The sequence below is a fragment of the Zootermopsis nevadensis genome, unplaced genomic scaffold (assembly GCF_977971745.1).
Source record: "Zootermopsis nevadensis isolate Lab colony 2312 unplaced genomic scaffold, Znev_1.0 Znev_ptg000007l, whole genome shotgun sequence".
In the NCBI taxonomy this organism is placed as follows: Eukaryota; Metazoa; Arthropoda; class Insecta; order Blattodea; family Termopsidae; genus Zootermopsis; species Zootermopsis nevadensis.
The window spans coordinates 13,475,445-13,498,532 of record NW_028259139.1 but is presented as its reverse complement, the minus strand read 5'-3'; the positions used below and the strand labels follow the sequence as shown (position 1 = coordinate 13,498,532).

Sequence of the window (23,088 nt, the reverse complement as noted above, 5' to 3'; positions counted from 1 at the left end):
TCACCAGGGGGCGATGGAGGCAGGAAGAACCTATGTAACGTTGGTAGACTTCTAACTACACGTCGTTACAATCCAGAAGACAGACATCTTTAATGCGTAGATGATAGCCTACAAAGTGACGCGATAATTATAATCTGAACAGTTAAAAAGCATTGTTAAACAAACAAGAATTACTCGAGCGAACGATTTATGTTCGGGGCGAGTTGAAACACCTGATGTCACATCTCGCACTCACTTGGTCAGAACAAAGCGCCTACGGTATAAGAACAAGATGAAGCAGAAATGGTTAGCACCGCGCCACGCCAACTCCCGTCCCTCCACGTGACCAGCACGCGCCAGGCGCAAGATAAAGTAGGCAGGCAGCATCGCACACCTGCCCCTGCACCTGGCGCTACTGCGCATGCGCACAGGTGGTGTCGCGAGTGTGCTTCGTAGTTTAAAACCAAACAGATGTCTACAAATGTTAACAGTGTGCGCGAACGCTGTGGCATGATGCTGATGTGTGTGATCGTGGTGACGCTGTTGAGTGGCGTGTTTTGTGAAGACACAGAAACAGTTCGGACTCTGAAGGAGCAAGTGAGCGCATTGCTGGAAGATGTCTCTCTGCTGTCCAAGAACTCAGAACTCACTGCGCTACGGGAGGAACTCACTGCTCTCAGGTACAAGGAATTTACTGCACAATTATGAAAGGTTTCACGAGAACTTCACGGGGCAGTAGCGTTGTTGTAACTTATTCGTTCTCTTGTAGAGGTAAATAAATCTGTCCGTACCCACAGAGCAGAATGGAAATAAATATTTTATAATTACGTTCCATGATGACGGACGAAAAACAGCTACGTTTCGTTTGTGGATTCAACACTGAGATCGCAGGTTTGAGTCCTCGAGGCATGGAAATAGTGTGCATCTTTCTGTGTGATTATGCACTGATCTCCCATCCAAGAATCCCAAGCATTTGTCTGAATAAGGATTTGTAAAACCTGTAGAGCAGCAGTGAAATTTAACATTCATGTAGTCCTACTGGGTTCAATTGGAAGCAAATCAGCGGGGTCCAGGCAGAAGCAGGATGTTAACGAGACCTTATTTTGTTCACAAAATGAACACGTAATGTCGGTCCATACCTTTTACTTCAAAATGTACTTAACAGATTTCCATTAAATTTGGTAGACTTGTGGGAAAGACCTAAATTAAAAAACTGTCCGACAAAAATTCAGATTGGTCTGTACCAACCCTAGTTACAAAAGATTCGAATCAAAATGCATTACGTCTATTATGAGGATGGAGGCGACCGGTCCATTTACTGCAACAAGCACAAAGCTCATCGCACTGCCGGAGACACCAATAACTTTTCCTTGTGATTCCTTAAAACGTTGACCACACAGAAACGTATTTCAAATTAAAGTTTCAGATCTTCATAAGCCATTTCTTAGAAAAGTGAAAAAAATCGACTTTTTATACCTTAAAGTGAAGGCACGCAATAACATTTATGGCGGATCTACCCAATACCAAATTTCGTCAAAATCGGTGAAACTTTTTTTTTAAAATTACATCACCTTCAGATAAAGAAGGGTTGGCAGGCCGTATGCTGCTCGCGAGAATTCAGTATTTATTTTGCATTCTACCTTCAAGTTCAGGACATACAAAAAAGATAGAAATTATAAATTAAGAGGGGCGGGTCCAATTATGGGGCAGTTATTTGGCTTAATTTTTCACGATTTCGCACAAGTAGAAAGTGGATTTCGCTCCGTTATCCAACAGAGAAGGACACGCCCTTAATAAGTCAATAAATGCTTTCTTCGCTGTCAGATAAAATAAGACGTTTCTCGAAGTCGGTTTGTTACACCTAAACATGTGCAAATCTTATTACGCAACCGGAAGTTCAGTGATAAAGCTTATGAGCACTACCGAAGAATAAACTGCTCTGTTGCCATAATCAGACTAGAACTTAGTGACGTTCTTTAACTCAAACCCGTTCTGCAAATTACGACGTCATGCACAGGATTAGATACAACGATTCACAAATTTTGAATCCCCGACAGTACTTAGTGTTTGACACGGACTCTTAATTCTCGTCTAGTTATTGAGAAATGCGAAATTCTTGTCGGGAGAGTCACGATCAAATCGAACGGGCGGATTTGTTCGGACGAGAAGGCCGGTGGGCGTCTGAATGTGTGGATGCGTGAATAAACTAGCAGCCTAATGAAACGTGTGTGAGCCATGGGTTGGGTAGATGATTTATATTTTAAATTCCCAGGCAAGAGGTGGAAGAACTCCGTCGAGGAAATCGCGCGGCAACATCCTCGACAGGCAACCAGCAAAAGAACGATCATTTAACAGTGCAGTGGCTGGCGACGGCCGTAAGCGAGTTGCGAGGTGAGGTGACAGAGGTGGCCGCTGCGCACAACACGTCGGTAGAACTTCAGCGTAGGGAAGAGATCAATTCAGAACTGGTGCTTCTACGCGGAGATATGTCCAGCGTGCGCAGAGACCTGGAGGAACTGCACGTTGCACAGGAGAAAGGCGCAGTGGCACTCGCTCAAGCGCAACAGGACGTTATGGCCGTCAGGTCGCAGACGCAGAATGTGGCCGGACTTTGTGCCGACACTCTAACTCAGGTGAGTTGATGATGGAATTTTTGGTTCATCTTGTGGCCTTGAAACCATCTTCACGATACAATACCGGTACTGACATTGTAATTAGGTTCAATTAACGGCAAATGGAATAGTCAATTTCCTCGAATAAATTATTTCATCCTTTAAAGTAAATGGTAAATCTGTATTTTCCATAGCGATGCATTGTCAGGGCTTCCGTTCTTTTAACTAAGGTTTCAGTGGAATTCCTCAGTCCCACCAAAAGGTTGGTACAGCATCTTAAATTAGACCACGGCGGTCAAAGCACAAACCATTTTCCCTTTTAGGCTTCCTAATAAATTGGTAGTGGAACCGCCACTGTACAGTTCCATAAGTTTAATTTGAACTTACATCTCCTTCACGGTCTTCCTAGTGGTGGTTTTCCAAAAGGTTCCCTACTGCTGCGCGCTCACTTCCTTCACTGACTGTATGGATACTGAACTGTGGGTGGGGTCTCTAATCAGCCAATTAGGGCCAATGAGTAGGGCGGACGAAGCGTGAGGCTGATCACTCAATCACACCTAGAAGTAATAGCAGCGGCAAAGGCAGGATGAATTGGGAAGGAGACTGTCGCGGGGGGGAGGCGGAGAACCTCAGTTCAGTGGTCGACGAGTGTGGCGTCTGTCCGTGTCGGCGCTGTTTTTATGAAAACGTGCATATAAAATACAGATGTCATTTCATGACTGTTGTAAGTCGAGGCCTACGATCTCATTAAATGAAACGAAACACGAATCGCGCGACGGCCGCTGCCTGGGGCGGCCGGTCCTCTTGTTTGTGTTTCCTTCAGGTCTCAAGCGGCAGCTGGCGCATAAGCCATGGAATTCTTTTTCTCCAGCCTGCTTCGCCTCGATGTTGCCAGATTTTGGAAGCCAATCCAATCAATTCTATGTTTCTTAATATACATTTGCCCCTATGCCTCAGTACCACTCAATACACGCCGCACACAAAGTGCGTGGAGGTGTAACTCCATGCACTCTACACCTTGGCACTAGACGGACGTGAGTGGTCGGACACGAGAGTCTTCAGAGGCCAGCGTGTGAGTGGCCTGGGAGAACGTAACGCATATCGCATTTTGGTTAGGAAATCTCATGGAAAGAGACTATTAGACACTTGTGAGATGGGAAGATACTATTAAAATAGATGTCAAATTAATAAATTGTTAAGGTAATGTTATAACAGCCGTGAAGGCGGGCTGTTTATTTGGCAACAGTGCCAGGCCGGACAGGCTCTAAAGCAGGGTCGCCCCAGGAGCCCTCGTGCCCTACGTCGCGTTCACTTCACACAAAGAGGGCCGACTCGAAGTACAGCGTGCAATATACTACACTAAACTGGAAATCAATTAAGAATCCTTTTCAGAACGTAGCATTCCCAGACACTTGCCCACATTCCGCCATATTCGTGTTTGGAAGTGCACAGAAAAGGTGAGAGTGTTACAGGCCATGATCAGTTTCTCGCTCTAGCGGGCTACAAGTATGCCAGGTGTCCTCAGCGAACAAAGTGTTGTCAGTTTATGTTATTCTTCTTCACAATATTATTAAAATCGGCCATCATTGTCGGTCTGAAATTCAGAAATCGAAAACGCAGTCTGGGCAGTGACGGCGCTAGACAGAGCAGCAGCCGAATTCTTTTCACACAATGACTTTATTTTAGTGGCCCAGCGGAGGGACGTTCGACGAACAACATAGAAGATGCAGCTCACTTTAAAGAGAAGCATACAAGTGAGGCGAGAGTGTAAAGCTCTATTCTAATTAAATCTCTCAGTGATATTCAAGAAATATCTCGCCTATAAGCAGTGGTTCTACTGGTGTAGGCCCAGGCCCATAGCAACTAAAATGACGTTTGATAAGATCGGTTAAAAACGTAAAGAACACGATCAGAAGGACCTGCGAGCCCGTGGAACATTTGGGACAGGGGGCTTCTGCTTTATGGCGTAGATTCTTTGTCTTCATATTCAACTACTTTTAAGAAACCCAAAGTTACTCCACCATTTTCACAAACATCCACCTTGGACCATATCATTAGCCAGCTGAGCCCAATCTACACCTTCACATCATATTTCCGTAGGCTCCGTTATAATATTTTCCTCCCATCTACATCCAGGTCTCAGCAGTAGTCCCTCGAGATTCTCCAACTATAATTTTGTATTCATTTGCAATCTCCACATGCTTGCTGCATATCCCGCCCATCTCGTCCTAGGCATAGCGCATCGTGGATTCTAAAGGTTTGAGCAGGCCACAAAACCCCCGATTCCTACACCCCTCACCAAAACACCGCGTATCCGTTAATCGTCTTCGCACTTCCTTGTGACAAACAAACAGCACCAAAAGCTGAAGTATTGTTTCCCCAGTGGCACAGACAGTCACCACCGCCAGCATCCAGGCACGTGGCAGCCTGAACCTGATGGAGTACCAGCAGACCTCTTCACTTACATGTTCTCATCTCCAGTTTCAGAATGCCCAGACGGAATGGTCGATCGCATTAAAAGCCCTCAAGAAGTACGGAAGGGAAGACCCAGCCTATGAGGTACGTCACTGAACAAACCAATGAAAATAAATACCGAAATCTTGGGATTCGGTTATCACGGTGGTAAAGCTGTTTGTTGTGGTCTCCTAAATTATGACGCCGTGTGGAATTGTAGTATGAACACACTGTCTCCATCTTCGGGGCTAGAGTTGATACCCGCCTACAGGTCCGCACGGCGTCCATAATCTAGTAGCCCAAAACTTTGAAAGCAGATGTTTCATGCAACGACATTCTTGATAATGTTTTACTGGAGCGCAATACAGAACAAAATAACAATTTAGTGGGTCAGTGTCCTTAATGAGGAGCTGAGGGTCGCCGAATATGCCAGGAAACGTCCCCCGTATTTTGTGGAACCCTACGGTTCCATGCGATTCACACTATTAATTAAACCTTATCCTGAACGTGATGAGTCCAATATACACCCTCCCTCTTTAACCCGTTTTAATATCATCCGAAGGCAATCAAATAGAAGAAAATAATGTTAATACAAAACGGACGTTGCCAACGGTACACAGCAATAAACACGATTAACTGGGGCACAGTTAGGTCACTGGGAGATACCTTAATATTTCAAAATGAATTTCCTAAGTTTATATACATGAACTTTTCTTCTAACTCTACGGAGCACAGTAATTCTAGAAAAGCTGATAGTAGCTCCGTTCGTCAAGAAATTCCCAGGCTTTTGTGGAACCTCAAAGTTAATCAGATCCCGCCACGATCCCTAGGCTCAGCCAAGGCTCTGTGTAACAACCCCCAAGCTTTAGGACCGCCCCTTGTCGGATGTCAGCGGCTGCTTATTTAATTGCTCTGAGCTACTCTCCAAACAGGAGGCTTTCTCCTGCACTCGCGACGTGACATTCTTGTAGAATTTCGCGCAGAGAAAGATTTAGATTTGCCGCCCGCTGTGCAAGCAAAGTCTTGTATTTCTTAGCACCGTAAAACACAGCCCGGAGATTCCTTTACTAAATGTCTGGCTCTGCTGAGCTGACGACTCTCAGAACGCGTAGTTCAGCTGCGTGAATGCCAAAGAAGTTTTTACTTATTTTGTAGGGGGGTCGGAAGCGCCGTCATCAAAGAGGCCTCTGCGCGCAGCTGGCTGAGACGTTTTGTGGCGACCAAGCACATCTAGGCCACCGGGTCCATCGACTGGAGAAACAGATGAAGCAGGAGGTGGTCGCCCGCGTCTCTGCCTTGGAGCTGGCCTCTAGAAGTGCGGCCAAAACAGTGTTTAACATGACCCGAAAGTTGGCCGGCCTGGACAAGCTGCACCACTCGATGCTCCAGATGCTGGAGTCTGTGGAGACGCTGGAGAACGAGCTGGACCGCAGCGTGCCCGATCTCCAGCGCGAGATCTCCAAGATGGAGTTCAACATGGCGCAGCTGACATCGTCTATTGCACTCGTCAGAGAAGAGCAGGTAGGCAGAACTGTTGATCTGATCCGTTTATCAGTTTACATAACGACGCTTTCTCGCCTAAATGCCGCACAGCGTCAGATTTGAGGGCGTGGTCATGACCCATCATAATGTAAATGACGATGATGCAGAGTTGCGATGACAAGACACGGTCTTGGTTTTCAGGGGAAGCAGCGCTCCTCGCTTAAGGCGCTTGGTGCAGGAGTGTCGCATCGGAGCAGCCCCGACCCGCCAAAGGTCAGTATTCCGACAGCCACTACAACTGTGGAACATCTAAACTCTGATGGCTATTTCCTTCTTTGCATTATTCGTAAAATTTTTGGCAGCCTCATATGCGAACCCACCCTATCTGGGGAATCGGTTACCGAAACGTCTCTGTCCTTACACAAAAAGGCAAGACCAGGATTCGACCTTGCGACAAATACAAACGTTACATTTGAGAACTGTTACAAAATATGAACCAATTCGACCCTCTAATTTTCTAGTGCTACCTTGAACTGTGGTTAACGCATTTGAATGGCGTGTGAACTAAGGTCTCGTTCTCTTACAGACCGTATTTCCAGAGGCCAATGACAATTTCAACATTAGCACCATCTGGAAACTGGTACAAGAGTTGTCTGTGATGCAGACTCAGTACCAGCAGATCGTGACGTCTCTGCCGCAAGGTGAGTGTTTAACGTGGACCTGAATATGCATTACCTGTCTAACCTTGCCGATGTACACAGGGTTCTAATAATATCGCAAATTCTGCTTTTTAATTTCCCGTCATCAGTAGTACTAACATGGTGGTCATGCGAACAGAATGACGTGTACACATAGCAGAGCAGTTGCGAAGCCAGCCAGTCGCATTGAACAGTCACAAGCGTTTTTCTTCTTTCTTGCAACAATTTTGTTAAATATACGTCATATCACAAAACGTTTAAAATAAAAGTTCTATAAATTAACAAGACTGGAGCGGTGCAATCCGTACCGCACTAAGAAACATTTTACTGTTTAATTTGTTTGTCAGAATCTGACCGTTAAGAGGACATCTTAGTTTTAAATAGAGGGCGTTTAATTTGGGGAAGTTTTTGTAAAAGAATGATGAGGTTCTCATGGCGGTGAGTCCGAAGATTGCCGTCTTCTGGGTTGTTGCGCCGTGTAGTCTGGTAGAAGTTTACCGACGTTTCAGAGGTCCTTGCTGCCTTCATCATCGAGACGCCCTGATGAAGTCAGCAAGGACCTCTGAATCGGTGGTAGGCTTCTACCAGACTACACGGCGTTACAACCCAGAAGACTGCAAACTTCGTTTTTTTGTAAAAGTCTTACTGACACAAGAAAACATCGAAGCCTACCAAATGCTGTAATTCAAAAATACACGTAACAACTCGCGTTTAAATGCAGTACAAATGGAAAACATTGCCTTACAGAATGTAATCAAACAAGGTTTCCTAACTTTGAGAGGTTCAATTACATGGCCATGTAAAGAAAGTAACGCTGTCCCGCTATACGCCATGTAGGCGCTTGGGGGAGAGATGGTATAGCTCCTACTCATTCTTAATTTCGGCACTAGATGGGGGTGAGTGGTCAGCATCACGCCCCGGCCGCGCTTTACCCCTGGGAAAGGACCCCGTTACCCACTGGACAAGAGGCTGGGTGGGCCCCAGAGACGGTCTGGACGCAGAGGGTAGACGAAAATCATCTGCCCCTGTCGGGGATCGAATCCCGGCCGTTTCATCCCAGAGAAAAGAACCCATTGGATAGGAAGCTGGGTGGGTCCTACAGCCGATCTGGACGCGGAGGCACGGACTAGATTGTAGCATGTAATAGGCTGATTAAAACCAGTTGGAAGGCTCCTTATGAATCAGTCAGTCGTAATTAGATACACAGGCTACCACCTTCCTCAATAATCTTATACTGAAATTAATTCAGCAAATATATTAAAGCACAATGCAAACGTTTCATCTTGTTACGGCTAAATCGATGGTCAAATGATCAGTTTGTCAGTTACGAGACACGCTGTCATAAAACTACTCGACTGATTTCGATGAAATTTTGTATCGGTTACCCATCTAAAAAGCTGTTGGGAAAACTTGACATGAAGTTCATCGTGGGGTGTGCATAACCGCAAAGAACGCCTCCTCCTATCCTGTACACCGTGCGCTGAGCCAGTTCAATCTTTCTCCAGATTGCGGGGCAGTGCGTGGACCCAGCGGCCTGTACCTCATGTCGCCGGGCAGTCTGGGAACCCCTCTCCTCCTGTCATGTGACCAAACAACAGCTCCAGGGGGCTGGGTCGTGGTGCAAAGAAGGGTGGACGGCTCTGAGGACTTCGACCGCAAGTGGAGCGAATACGCCACAGGATTTGGATCACCATCTGGTGAGTCCCCGCTCGCCATCTGACGCCGCGCCGCAGTTGTTTCCCTAATTCCGCTACTATAATAAACCGGCAGTTGTACAGTTAGCAAGCAATCCCCGGAAGTCCATTACCATCACCACAAAAGCATACCAGTTGAAATCCCCACAACGCATGTATAGGACATTAACGTAAACGAGGACCTTTTTCTGTCACAAAAATAAAACTATTTTACCTACGGTACCCATATCGGTTCTTGTACAGGCGAGTTCTGGCTCGGGAACGAGGCGCTGCACCACCTCACGGCTGACAACTGCTCGTCGCTCCGGGTGGACCTCAGGGACATATACGGCAAGAACTGGGTAGCCGAGTACGACGAGTTCAGCGTCTCGGGCGCCACGGACGGCTACAGGCTGCACGTGGCCGGTTACCGGGGCAACGCGAGCGACGCGCTCGAGTACCAGAACCGGATGCAGTTCAGCGCCGTGGACTCGGACCGAGACATCAGCAACACGAACTGCGCGGCAAACTACGAGGGCGGCTGGTGGTTCTCGCACTGTCAGCACGCGAACCTCAACGGGCGCTACAACCTGGGGCTCACGTGGTTCGACGCCTCTAAGAACGAGTGGATCGCGGTAGCCTGGTCGGAGATGCGCGTCCGACGGACGTCACGTTGCGACAAATTGTCCTGAACTACCTTGGGTCTGATCCAAAGAATACACTGCCAAGAGACGCCAAACGGGCTGTGAACGTAGCGGAAAGAGACTGCCATACGAGTCTTGACTGAGGAGCTATTTATTTAGTCACTGTGTGTACATAGGACCTGTTTGTATCATACTATAGATGTAATATATGTGCAATGTACCTGGATCAATCTGCTCCCAACAGAGGGTCCCCGGACGGAGACCGAATACCCTCACATTTTTCGTGCTTTCCCTCAGTCCCTCCTGCGCATGCTACAGAAAGTCGAGCCGGGCGAAGCTGCACACTGCACAAAATGGCAACGTCCCACTCCTTAGGAACCCGTTTTGACTGCGCATCGTGAGAAGTGTCTCGTGATTTTCTTCAAATTCTGCGACAGGCCACAACCGCTTCCTTCCGCGTTGTTGCTAATCCATCATTCACTCAGTTTCCTGCCTGAATGACAGTGCAGAAACATAGAATTTTTACTATTAATATAATACCGAACCATTGCATCGCCAGTTCTGTACGGCTGGTAAATGGGGCATCTTACTTTGGAGAAAGAACATATATTACAAGCCTCTGTAAACAATGTTCCGAGGAACGGATGGGAGGATAACATTAAGATAGATTGCAGGGCGATACATAATACAGAACTGGCTCAGGATCGTGTCCCATGGTAGCACGTGTTCTGCACACAACTACTAGCAAAAAAACAGGAGTTTAGTCAACACAAAATACGTGACATGGAACTAACCATATACTATCCGATGTTAATAGTTAATCCAGGGTTGTAGAATAATCAGAAACGTTTATCTTCACCTTCCACATAAGAGAACTCCTGATCGGTCGCCATCATGACTAGGTATTATGACCAGGGCAGAATGACAAGAAATTTTCGTTACATCAATCGCTCCGTAAAGAATGCCTAACAATAATTGGGATGTCATCTCGGCGTCACCATGCCTGCCAGCTGTTTGGGGATTAAATGCGTTGTAAATCAAGTCTTTTTCGGTGCATGGAGTTTGAACAACGCTTTCAATGACCCACGATTAAAACGTTGTCAGTAATCTTTACTCACTTATTGTTATGTGTCATTAAAACAAAATTCTGATAGGTTAAATTTCATAAATGTACCATCTTTACTCGAGAGTCTTGCAAAACTGACAGAATAGTTCCGAAGTACAGCAAGCACGCAACTGTCCGTTCGTTTACAAGCAAATATTCGCCATCCACATTTTAGATGTCTGAAGGATACACGAAAAAAAGTCACTCAACGATGCTTCTTGTTTGACTGCACCTGCCAGCCACCCGTATGTGTGGCAGCAACACAAGGACATTCGGAAATGCTGGTTTGTCCTCCAGGAGTCGCCGTAGCTTGAAAGGAACGAGGAACACGGATAATTAAAGATGCTTAAACGAAGGATGCAAGAAATAACATAACGAGGGCTGCCAGACATACGTCACACTGTGTTGTTACGGCAGTGAAATGTAGGAACTTATCACGTGAAAAGTGTCTTAGAGTACCACTGGTCCACAAAAGTAAGGCAGACTTTTTCGTTATCCAAAGTGTTAGCAGGGCTAACACGGTTAACATGAACACTTCGCCCATGAAGAATTTCGATGGGGAAACCTCTTGGATGACCGATAAGATAACATTAAGATGATTTGTGTCCAGTGACGACGGGGTGTGCCGCAATGGACCGCGCCTCCAAGGGGCTAAGTCGCAGCGTCTTGCACCTGTCCGGTTCATCGAACCGCTCCGGAACACCTGCCGCTACTGACCAATCACGGTCAATGTCGAAACTTGCACAATAACAGATCGTAATTATACTGTCATGCCATTAAGAACTGTGACCAGTGGCGGTGCAGAGCGCTACCATTAACTGAAGTGGTACAAAGAGGTGGGTAAGTACCGGGTCTCCGACCGGTGAGAAAAACGCCACTGACTACCCATTCTTGTACGATGAGCCGCTACGTACGGAAAACTTTTATGTTTGCCTAACACTGAGGAAATTAAACAGGTTTACGTTACGCACGACACCGGGATATTAAAATGCAAGATGACAATTTTAACTACTGTTTTGTATGAGAATAAAACTTGACCTCTTAGTTTTATAAAAGAAATTTGAGCAGCGTGCTGAGGGGAATGTTCGTACCTACAAAAGGGCAGTAACAATACATGGAGAAAATTTCATAATTTACATTCTTCACCCAATTACGACAATTAAACATGAGAGGATGATGGGCAGGGCATTGTAACATACAAGGGGACACTTTTGAAGTGTACTATGTTGGTTATAAAACCTAAACGAAAGTACTTTGTCCAGCTGATGTACTTGCGAGACTGAACACAAGCACGATAAGGAGCCACTACAGCTGAGAAACTCGACTAACAAAGCACACAGGCGGCTGAATTCAACACCCATCGCTACATGTCTCCAAATGGGTACTGAGGGCATGGGGTGTCCTCCCCTCCACAGTATGGTGTTTGGGCACACTTATCCAAAGTAGGTCCATGGCAGACCAGTATAATCCCTACCTTACAAGAATGTAAAGTTTAGCTTCAATTTTCTTAAAATCAGCTGGCTCACTGCACAAATAACTGGTACATGATATAAACAACTATCAGCTTCTCATGAAGGACTCTTATCCGATGCCGTTAGAATACTCAACAAATATTAGAGTTGTGTTTCACACACATTAGTTGCCAATACAGCAAAAACAAAATCAATATACGGGAAATTAATAAGAAAGGATGAACATCAAATCAGATAAGATCAGAAGGAAAAAGTGATCGAAGGAACGTTAGCAAGCTCAGAGAGCCAGCAGCGCTGATGTGAACATCTGAAATGAAGATGGTGAATAAACAACTATTGGGAAAACCAAGAACTAGAAGAGACCAAGTGAAGGAAGATTAACAAAAGAGATGAAAAGGAATGAAAGAAGAAAAGCAAATATGGGAGGACAAAGAAAAACAGATGATTCTTTATCAGACTGTGACCCACCCTGATAGAATCAATGGATATTGAAGATTGACGTCTTCTGGGCTGTTACGCCGTCAACTATCCGATCCCTATAAACCTAGCCCTTTCCGCTCGCATGGCTCATTCATCGCCCTGATGACGGAAGCAGCATGACCTCTGAAACGGCGGACATCTACCAGACTACACGGTGCAACAACCCAGAAGACAGCAATCTTCAGACTCAAGACCGTGAAAACCTCAAATCCCACATCAACAGATATTGACTGCAAAGATCTTGAAGTAATGTGCAATGTAACTGCGGCCCCTCGGCTCTGCTCCAACGTATTGAACTGCACGGAACATGCAAGTATCAGGAACACAAAGCTAAACAACGCACACTAAAAGTATAGCAGATACACAAAGAAGTTATGGGGTAAGAATATCTGCAACAGTCAAGTAAACTGCGGGACTAGGCAAAATGCGACACAGGGAATTGGTGCAGACAGTGGCGGCAGGATGAAAAATGGAAACTGGATGAATGTAAATGAGGAAGCGAGAGAGGCCACACAAAAACTGGCATACACATATAAGAACACATCTTTTATTATTGGTAAAGAAATTCTCAAATCTTGTACATGGCAATAAAAACTATAATTAACAAGGACAGGCACAGAGAACATGAATGACCAACTCTCCAGATAACACAGCAGAATATGAACCACCAGAATTCAGTACCAACAGGTTTCTGGGTCTTGTGACTTCAGTTTAAAGCATCAGAAATCTTCATGTTTGGGAAACAATTTTATGCAAACCAGATAACAAACTTTGCTAACAAACAAAGTAGGTGGAATCTAGAAGAACGTGGCCCATTGTTTTCTTTACACCACCAGTGACCAATTTGAAAATGTTATATGAGACTGTAAAGTAAAGCGTCCTGCTACATGCCTATGCAGCCACTTGGGGTGAGCGGAGGTACAGCTCCTACTCTTTCTTGACCTCGGCACTAGATGGGGATGAGTGGTTAGCATCATGCCCTGGCCGTGCTTTAACCCTGGGAAAGGATCCCGGTACCCATTGGACAGGAGGCTGGATGGGCCCCAGAGCGAGCCGGTCTGGACGCAGAGGCTAGAGGAAAAACCCTCTGCCCTCCGTCATGGATCGAACCCCGATCACCCAGTCCGTAGCTAATCACTATACTGACTGAGCTATCCCGGCTCCCTATATGAGACTGTGTAGGTATTAATTGACAACAGATGAGGCAGTTTTTTGTATGTGACACTGCAGCTCAAGTGAAGGCAGAACACATCTATCCAACCTGCGCGGGATTCTGAGAAACGGCACTTTATATGACGAAAGTCTGATTCAACCTTTATATAATAAGATGCAGGAGAATTTCCAAAGTCCACAGATCACGGTACATGGGCACCGGATGACACGAAAATCACTTTGCAACTTGTTACATGACGAAAATCTATATTTGGCTACACTGACTATACACATCAGTAAATGAAGCAGTGAAACAGGAGAGACTTGGGTGAGAAATGGCCGCTGAATTTTGCTTACAAACATCTCGTATCATGCTCGCAAGGTTCTTTTACATGCCGTAAATCTACGACATGGGACCGCCGGCTTTACTTCCCCTCCAAAGGAAGTCGTGCTACGGACTTTTATCACACTTAAAAAATCCATCGACCTCGGCCGGGATTGATCCCGCGAACCTTGGGTCCAGTGGCGAGTACGCTAACTACTAGTCCACCGAGGGCGACCTGCACTACACATGGGTGGAGTAAAAGCTCCATGTGCTAGGTGGAGGGAAGTGACGCTATTTCACCTAAATTACCCACTAGGCAGGAGACTGTATGCGTCTAGGTGGTCTGGACACAGAGACAAAGAGAAAACTCCCTAAGCACCCATACGACACAGACATTAACAGCGTATGAAAACAACAAAGCTCACAGCAGATGCATCAATGGCCCATATGTACCAACGGTGTACTGCGTTCAAAAGTTCACAGTGATCGTTAAGTTAGTTTACTGCCGCAAAAATACAATTCGTCTTTAGAAAGACAAGACTGCAAAGGTGCAGTACACACCAGAATGAAAACCATCCACTAGCGTTCTGCGCGTACCGGCATTCTGAGTGCTCCTACTAATGTTCCGAACGCCCCTGATGAAGACACTACTGCATTACAAAAAATAAATGAATACACAAATAAAAATAAAACTTGAGCACACTCCAATCCAGTTTCAGTTTCCATTGTTGGTATCAATAAAAAATTAAAAAGAGTTTTAAACATTAATTTTACTTTTTCAGCATTCCTGATTCATTAATCATGAAGTGACTTAAAAGATGATGGCACAGGGCCTTGACATCGCATTTACATAACACAAAATGATCAATATACGCAGTTTTGTTAATATCCTAAATGTTCAGATTTATCATCATCTATCTATTTTAGAGAAAATTATCAATGCGCAGAAAGGTTTATAATTTTAATCAGACAAGAACTTTCAATTTGAACTTCTTAACTTGTGTACTGTTAATGTCATCTTTAGTTAATGCGAATAGCCTAATGCAGGGTGGTACAACTTTTTTCATTGCTCGGGCCAGAATAGTTTTCCTGTTGGAACCCCTGCTGTCACTATTTTTGCATTGTCATTATATTTAATAATACTGATTCAGAAATGACAAATTACCATTTCATATGCTGAAATATAAATTGTATTTAAATGTGCATTAACTAATATAGAGTTGTATATTATTTTAAATTTGCTTCTGCAACAATTATTTTTTCAAATCCTTAAGAGTAAGTAAAATAAATGGGTTTTTACAATTTACAAATACTTTCGCGGACCTGATTACAAGTGGTCGCGAGCCATCAGTTGGACCACGCTGGCCTAATGAAATGTAATTTAGTGCTGAACTCCCACAGAAATCGGCATACAACTGAATCTTGGTCAAGTTAAAATTAGTCATTGCTTACAATTTTAAAATGTTGGGGATTATTATCAAAAGTCCTGTTCCAGTAGTTAAATAGTTATTTCTATCAAACGGGAAAAAAAATAATAATAAATACACATTTCAAGCAGCTGTAATTTTGTTATTACACATTCTGCAAAAGACTTCCCTTGAAAGAAGTTGCACTTATTAAAATCTATTGCTACGCACCATTTTGCAGGTCCCATACTAAGCAGCAATAACGTTGCTCCCACCTGACAAATCTCTTACGTCCACCATATTGTCATTACTAATTTTTGAAAATTAAAAGTACAAGGTTGGGGTGCTGCCCCATGCAGACAGACAGACACGATCAGCCCTATGCACCGGGCAAAAAAGTATAAAAATTCAGAGCCACTGTGCACTTAAAGTTTCTACCATTACTGTTCATTTTTGCACATTTTAATAAATAAACTTTTTAAATTCCTTATTTTTATCACATACATGGGTTAAACAGTGTCACATGACAGAAGGAATATCAGAAATAAATTAGAAAGCAAACAGAATGTGGCATAGTTTAAGATAACATTAAAGCATTTACCTTTAGAGATGGGGGAAACCAGAACACGGCTTATGGCAGGATAATCGGTTCTCAGACCGAGACGGCGGCGGCAAACCTCTACCCCGCGGTATCTGGTAAGTTCAAAGGTCCACTGGCATTTTTAGTAGTGTTGCTTTACCATATTAAAGTTAAGAACTACTCTTGCACAAAATTATCATAACAGGCATGATTACTTGGAAACAAATTCAATTCTGTATTTGTGCTGGCGGACAGTTGCTCTTGCACATTTGAGACTCTCCTGTCACCTTCCTGGGCTTTAGAGTATTGCATACAGAGTATGAGACCTCATCTAAGGCACAAAGTGGCGAGAGGATCTAGAATCAGACACAAAATGGTAGCAAGTCAGGTGAAATCTGTTTAAAATAGTGACACCTTACTTGATATCAACATCAGTCAGCAAGTAGCTCCCACATGTCATGAGAAATTACTACTACCAACACAACACTTGTCTGCCAGGAATATTCATATGCTAAAACCATATCACGTATTTTCTCTCAACAAACTTGCTCTATTTATGCCATCACAAAATATGATAAGAAGAAACAGTTCTCATTAGTAACTGACCACAGTGTATTATGTTACGAGCTGCCACAAAACATCACGTCAAGTAACCAGTTTGATTCCTGTAAGACTGAAGATTTTCACAGCGATGAAAATTTGCATTGTGGACTTCCGTCATCAAAACACAGAAGAACACAATCAGAATCTGTCTCTACCTCATTACCAGCTGTAGACACACCCAATTTCTACATTAAAAATACTTCTGTGCTTTCTATAAGATAATACACCCCCTCTGCCAAAGCCATGATGGCATTTTTCATACCCTATTTCATGTTAAACAATCCTGAAAGTTAATACAGTATTATAAAATAAAAAATTCATGCATTCTACATATCTGAGGGTTGAGTAATATGCTTCTTGCTTTAGCCACCTTCATCCTTGTGAAAGAGCCACCAGTACCTACTGCCCAGAATAATCCATTTTTAAGATTGTGGTCTTGGTCTAGTATAACAGTAACAAGATAAATTTACTGTTATCTTCCACAAAGCTTATTACTGTAATTCTAAAAGTCCCTCTCTTTCAGCGTCTGAAAAATCTATTATGCAGCTAAACAGTAAGATAGCTTCTCTCTATGCAATCAGCAACAGGAGTGATAGAAGGAATCTGTTCAGCAACGACACTCGGCATGTGCAGTGCCACTCGATAAGACATTACTTTTGCCCCGACTTGGATTGGCAATCATTTGAAAACAATATGCACTGCAGCATGCAAACTCTGTGCTAATGAATCGCAGATCATACCAGCAGCTTTATCCTGGACCAGTCACCAACTTTCTTGGCCAATTTTTAAGTCTGATATAATCCTACATAAATCCGGTGCCCACATAAGAGAAAAAAACAAATTTATCCAAACTCTACCACAACGTACCTGTACAAAAGTAGGAGAACCTACAATGACCATGGACCACCAGGAAAACCCCCAAGTTCCATGCCACGTAATGTATAATTTCAGTATTACTCTTGCTACACTAACCAAGAAAGATTTATATGGCTCACCATATTTCTAACAGCAGTGTCTTGGTGCGCTTCAGAACCTCCAAGCTGTAACCTGTCCATCAGCTCTGACAGTTTTCTTGCTTTACGTATTTCATTTTGCTCTATTATGGTGCATAAGTGCTCTGTCAACAGCTCTTTGCGTTCCAGCCTTTCAAACAGGAGTAGTTTGGCATCTAGAAACTCCTGTTCTGCTTTATTATACCGTTTCCTGCAGCATAAAACAGCGTTTGTTCATATATTTCGGTTATTACACCTGCAAGGACCCAGTAGGAAAGCAATACATATTTCTGAATGTTTGTGATCAAAAGTTTGAGAACATTATTCACAAAAGGACTTATGAAAATGGCGATCACAAATGATATCGATATTACCGCCTCTTTAACCGATCCATCAGAGAAGCATTTTCTTAGGCTTTATTGGCGGACAGCTGATAAAATATATAAATACTGTTTCAGGAAGAATAATGCAAAAATTCTCACACAGGTCAGCATGAAATTGGTATAGAAGCATACACAGAAATGAGTATATGGTCATCAGAGAACCAAAATCTAGAATTAAGCCATAAAATAACTATAAATAATAAATTATTCTGAAAATGTTTTAAAATTTATGCATGCGGGAATGACAATAATAAACAAATAAGATCCATGATTAAATCAAAAAAGAATAAATTCATATAATTCTTATTATTCGGTTACAAAATTGCAATTCATTTCCTTCTCAGCTGGATTGTAAGTTGTGAAACACAACAGGAACCAAATAAATGGAAAATTTAAAGTGACAAAAATACTCCATCTTTCTGAGCGCATGTTTCACAAACAATGTCAGTAAAAGGCACACAAGCACTGAGAATTTTAAAACCCGGGAACTCACCTTTATGATCTGTTTAAAACCATATTCTTTTGTTCATATTATATGATTTAATTCCCCCTTTTTGCCACTGATGATGACCTCTTGAGGTTGAAATGCGTTTGGTATTAGTGTCCTTTATAGTGCAGACAGTTTTGTTTGTACGCTTATTTTTATAAGCACTGAGAAATTTAATAAAAATGTGCATGTAATGTTACTCACTGAGCTTCCATAAATTCATGGCTGGCAACTTCAATTTGGTCTCTAAGAATAGAGACATCATTGCTCAAGAGCACATCCAGTTTCTGTAACTCATCTTGAATCTGCTGCAGTCTTCTGGATTCTGCATTTGTTTGCTTCTTTCTGTTGAAATACATGAAAGACAACCAACGTTAAATATGCAGCAGTCACATTCTTCTAAATGCACAGGATATGAAAGTTTTAGCAACTGAGTAGCTCCATGGCCTTAAACAGAATACAAAAATTTACTTATAATTACTAAGTTTTAACAAAAACCTCAAGCATTTTACAATGAAATATTTTATATTGGCCTTATCAGGGACCAAACAAACCAGACTATGCATCCGGGAAAACGATAGTTCGGGGAACGGTGGATAGAGGTTTCGCTGCAGTGACTATAAGGGGGGTGCAATTTCTTTACTTCGAGATAAACAAGACACAGAACTGTAAGATTTGAGGTTTTCACAGCAGTGAGTATGAAGATTTCTGTCTTCTGGGTTGTTGCGCTGTGTAGTCAGGTAGATGTTTACCAAACGTTTCAGAGGTCATACTGCCTCCATCATCAGGGCGATGAATCACCCTGATGACGGAGGCAGTATGACCTCTGAAACACTGGTAAACATCTACCAGACTACACAGCGCAACAACCCAGAAAACAGAAATCTTCAAGACACAGAAGTCATCTCCATGCCCTCAACAATTCTTCCAAGGTAGATGCCTGGACCCACGGAAACAATATCCTTACCTGTTAAATCTTCACGACAAGTTGCTGCTGAATTTCCAATTATTTTTAGTAGCTATTAAGTTAAGTGAATTCTTGTGCTGCAGACAATGATTTCAAACTGACCTGTCAGCTAGTGCCTTGGCCAGTAACTCCTTTCTCTGACGATTCTGCTCTTCCATGAACTTCTGCCTAGACCGAAATTCATCCAAGGAAGAGCAACTGCCAGCTTCTTCAGTACTGAGTAACTCATAATTTTTATCCTCTTTTATCTGTAAGCAGACTGTACCATGGCTGGGACTGGTTCTTGGTGATGCAGCGTAACTTTGGCCAGTGCTGCTGGAAACGCTACAGCCCGAGTCAGCGCTGCCACTGGAGTCTCTATGTACCACTGCCTGAAAATAAGTTGTGGTTTCATGTTCAAGTCTGGTATTTCACACAAGCCATAAGAATAAAATGTAAAACTTCCCTTTGGCTAACGGGAGTGGAGGTAAGGCTCCACACAATCTTCACCTTGGTACTAGATGAGGGTCAGCTTCACATCCCGATTTAACCCCAAAGAAAAGAGTCTTTGTGAGCCCGAAAGGCTGACTGTACATTAACAGAATATCCATGCCTCCGCTAAATCAAACTCTGGCTAGCTGCCAACTTTATTGACTAAACTACCCCGGGACACTGAGTATTAAATGCATTACACTAGAAATTAGTGTGCATAGGATATAAAATAAAATGTGTTGATAGGGAAAACACAAACAGCCAAAACAATTAGGTCCCTGGATTCTAGACAGAAGGTGTTGGAAAGGAAGCAAAAACATCATGGCTACAGGGGTTTGAAATAATGGAACTGAGATAATTAACAGTTGTGGAGTATGAGAACAGGGAATCTACAGAATAGAAAATAGGTCATACTCAAACATACCTGAGGTTCACATAAAAATACTTCTCTGGGAAGTTCGTCAGCACTGCTACTCGGTTCTACAGGTTTATCTGATTTCTGTAACATTCTTGATCGAGCCACATTTTTTACCCCTGAATGATGTGAGACATTTTTTTGTTGCTTTGCTACATACACCATGGGTGGACCTACAAGCAACCAAATTCAAAGTGTACATACCAAAATGATCAGGCACGACCATACTACACAACTATGTGGAATATCTGAATTATTTTCAAGGCGTCAGCAGCTATATATGATCACCGAGTTATCAAAAAATCTACTAATGTTACTTCCATACTGACATGGCTTCATACAGCAGCAGTGAATAATTAAAACCTTATGAATGGAAACGTTTAATGTTGAATTTCACTCTTATACATAATGGTTCTAATTGTTCAGTCACATTTAAAATACAAAGCTACGGAGAATTAAGCTGCATCAGATAATAGCTGACCCACAGCACTCTTACTTGCACCTTGTTAATTTAAGACTCTCTAATTGATTTTCTAAATATTTCTAATGAACTGAAACACTCCCCTTGTATGATACATTTTTACAGACACAGATGGGTGTAACAAGTATTTATAGCCATCTCATTTTTGATTAAGGATATTATAATATACAGTGCAAAATAATTAGACCAAATAAATATTATCTTAAAAAATATTTGCTTATGAATTTTCAATTAAAGTATATTCTTTTACATAGCAGCAAGTATGAAGAGAGAAATTGTATTTCAATGTTAGCTTAAATACTTCTATATCATAATAATATGTTAATGTTAGCTGGAATATTACACTGAATAACTCAATTCCTCATAACTAGCAAGGTTAGCTCTTGGCATATAGAGGTCATGTCTACAGATTCTATTTATATTATGTATTTCTGAATTTTATATTATTAAATAATCACATACAAAAGACTCTTTTTAACGTCTCACGTCATCCCAACAGTTTTCTTTTGGATGCTAAGTTGCTTCTATTGGCATACCGAGTCAAATGACCCATAATTTTAAACAATTACAAATTCAGCATAACTGAGTAACTAGCTAGCTTAGGAAACCCGAAGGTTCATCACTAAACCAATCCCTGTCCTGGGCCAGCAAAATCCAATCACCTTCAATTCCTATCTCCCATACATCCCATCTATGTCTAGGTATCCTGCCTTCAGGCTTCCCAACCAACACCCGGTGCACACCACTTGACCCATCCATACGCGCCACATGCCCCGCCCATTTCATTCTCCTTGACTTGATCACCCTGACAATATTGGGGGAGGAGTAAAAATGTTTAATCCCATTATTATGCAGTTTTCTCCTTACCCCATCGTATTCTCTCCTAGGCCCAAACATCAACACCCTATTCTCAAACACCTGCAATCTATGTTCCTCCCTGAAAGTCTGAACTTTGTCACACTTTCAAAGGATTTATTAGCCACTCTAATATGATTTTGCTCGTAGCAAATCGTTGACAAAAATATTTTTAAAAAATTCTTTAATAATATTACCTTCCACGAAGCGTTCACAATCACTGACTTTCTTTATATCTTCCTCTGTAAAGCCTTCCCACTTGGCCATTATTTCTCATTACTCAAAACACTCGGTCAATTAACACATGACGAACAATACTTCGAGATAAACAGAGATGAATATATTGCTCCAACGGGTTTGCATAGAAAAGACAAGTGTTTTCTGAGAAGAAATTATACACATTAAAAGCATGCACACGAACCACCTACCACAGATTACGAAACTAACAGACGTGCAACTTCGTGGATATCATATCCTGCTGGTGTCTCTGTCTAGCAGGGCAACAGTCACAGACAATACCAACATTACAGCGTATTCTTGCGCACGTCAATAAATCCTATAATGCAACATAGTCTCAAAATAATAGTTCCCGGTTCCATTGGGTAAAACGTCAGTGCTGACGTTTCAAAACCAGAACATGGGATGAAATCTATCATACATTGAGGAATCATAAGCTCTAACAGTGCAAAACACAAACGAATTACTAAAATGCCCTTTCAGAAAGGAAATAAAAAACTAGGAATATACATAAATAATCACTCCATTGACTACGGAGCTGTCCTGGAATGTAAAGATTTCATTTTCATAGCTAATTTAAGTTTCAGCCCCAATTGTAGTAGTAATTGATTTCACAAGGCAGTCCTTCAGAAGCTAACAGCTGTCCCAAAGAGAACAGGTTAAGAAATTCCCAATCATTTATGGAACTTAAATGTTCAATGCCCTATTCATAACATCCAGGAACATGCCCCAGTCATGAGCTACATGAATCCAATCTTTAACCTCACATTGTTCTTTTTATTCCATATTTTCTCCCCATTTACACATAGGACTTACGTGGTCACTTCCAATCTTCAGAGCTAAAATCCTGGACATAACTTACATGTCACTGGCAAAGTATAAATTCCAGTGTTCCTTAGATTTCTAACTTCTCATTTGTGTAAAATAATAATCACTATATTCCAGGTTTCCTATGGCATTATGTTTATCGCATATATTAATACAGTCTCATGCTTACCATATTCTGTACAAATTTAAATGTAACCTGTTGGTATACATGGTTCTCCCCCAAGCAAACATTCTCTTGTAAATCTAACTGCTTTTCCAATATCAAAAAAATGAAGAACATAGTACCTGAACAGAATGCAATAAGAAA

General features: G+C 42.5%; 3 protein-coding genes across 5 annotated transcripts in view; 1 reads left to right on the top strand and 2 right to left on the bottom strand.

Annotated features, from left to right (window-relative positions):
- Positions 1-16,224, bottom strand: part of Dmtn (transmembrane and coiled-coil domain 2 protein Dmtn) — a 49,528-nt gene extending 33,304 nt beyond the window's left edge. The window contains exons 1-2 of the mRNA XM_087344346.1: positions 16,084-16,224; positions 9,764-10,035 (exon numbers count right to left, since the gene is read on the bottom strand). The gene's annotated coding sequence lies outside the window, so the exon portion shown is untranslated. The remainder of the gene's footprint in view (positions 1-9,763; positions 10,036-16,083) is intronic.
- LOC110829743 (protein scabrous) lies at positions 436-9,768 on the top strand. The gene is made up of 8 exons (XM_022063778.2): positions 436-659; positions 2,252-2,612; positions 5,073-5,150; positions 6,201-6,566; positions 6,729-6,800; positions 7,114-7,228; positions 8,731-8,922; positions 9,163-9,768. Exons 1-8 carry the CDS (start codon positions 451-453, stop codon positions 9,588-9,590), a joined length of 1,821 nt encoding a protein of 606 aa, XP_021919470.1. The 5' UTR covers positions 436-450; the 3' UTR covers positions 9,591-9,768.
- Gorab (Golgin, RAB6 interacting) lies at positions 13,131-22,192 on the bottom strand. Of its 3 annotated transcripts, none has more exons than XM_022063781.2 (6): positions 21,914-22,192; positions 20,390-20,553; positions 19,597-19,865; positions 18,732-18,872; positions 17,661-17,868; positions 13,131-16,418 (listed from the first exon to the last, which is right to left on the bottom strand). In XM_022063781.2, the coding sequence occupies exons 1-6, from the start codon at positions 21,981-21,983 to the stop codon at positions 16,290-16,292; spliced, it is 981 nt and encodes a 326-aa protein (XP_021919473.1). In that variant the 5' UTR covers positions 21,984-22,192; the 3' UTR covers positions 13,131-16,289. The 3 variants fall into 3 exon arrangements, with proteins under 3 accessions (XP_021919473.1, XP_021919471.1, XP_021919475.1); XM_022063779.2 differs by lacking the exon at positions 21,914-22,192 and adding an exon at positions 21,524-21,638; XM_022063783.2 differs by lacking the exon at positions 21,914-22,192 and adding an exon at positions 21,324-21,462.
- Positions 22,193-23,088: the final 896 nt, after the last annotated feature.

Excerpts from the sequence above, each read along its gene's own strand:
- Gorab (XM_022063779.2), bottom strand. The coding sequence starts at position 21,620 with ATGGATGGGTCAAGTGGTGTGCACCGGGTGTTGGTTGGGAAGCCTGAA. Across the intron at positions 20,554-21,523 it reads ATGGGAGATAGGAATTGAAG|GTCCACCCATGGTGTATGTA; the intron begins GTGATTGGATTT and ends GGTTGCTTGTAG. Across the intron at positions 19,866-20,389 it reads TATTTTTATGTGAACCTCAG|GCAGTGGTACATAGAGACTC; the intron begins GTATGTTTGAGT and ends ACTTATTTTCAG.
- LOC110829743 (XM_022063778.2), top strand. The coding sequence starts at position 451 with ATGTCTACAAATGTTAACAGTGTGCGCGAACGCTGTGGCATGATGCTG. Across the intron at positions 660-2,251 it reads GAGGAACTCACTGCTCTCAG|GCAAGAGGTGGAAGAACTCC; the intron begins GTACAAGGAATT and ends TTAAATTCCCAG. Across the intron at positions 2,613-5,072 it reads GTGCCGACACTCTAACTCAG|TTTCAGAATGCCCAGACGGA; the intron begins GTGAGTTGATGA and ends TCTCATCTCCAG.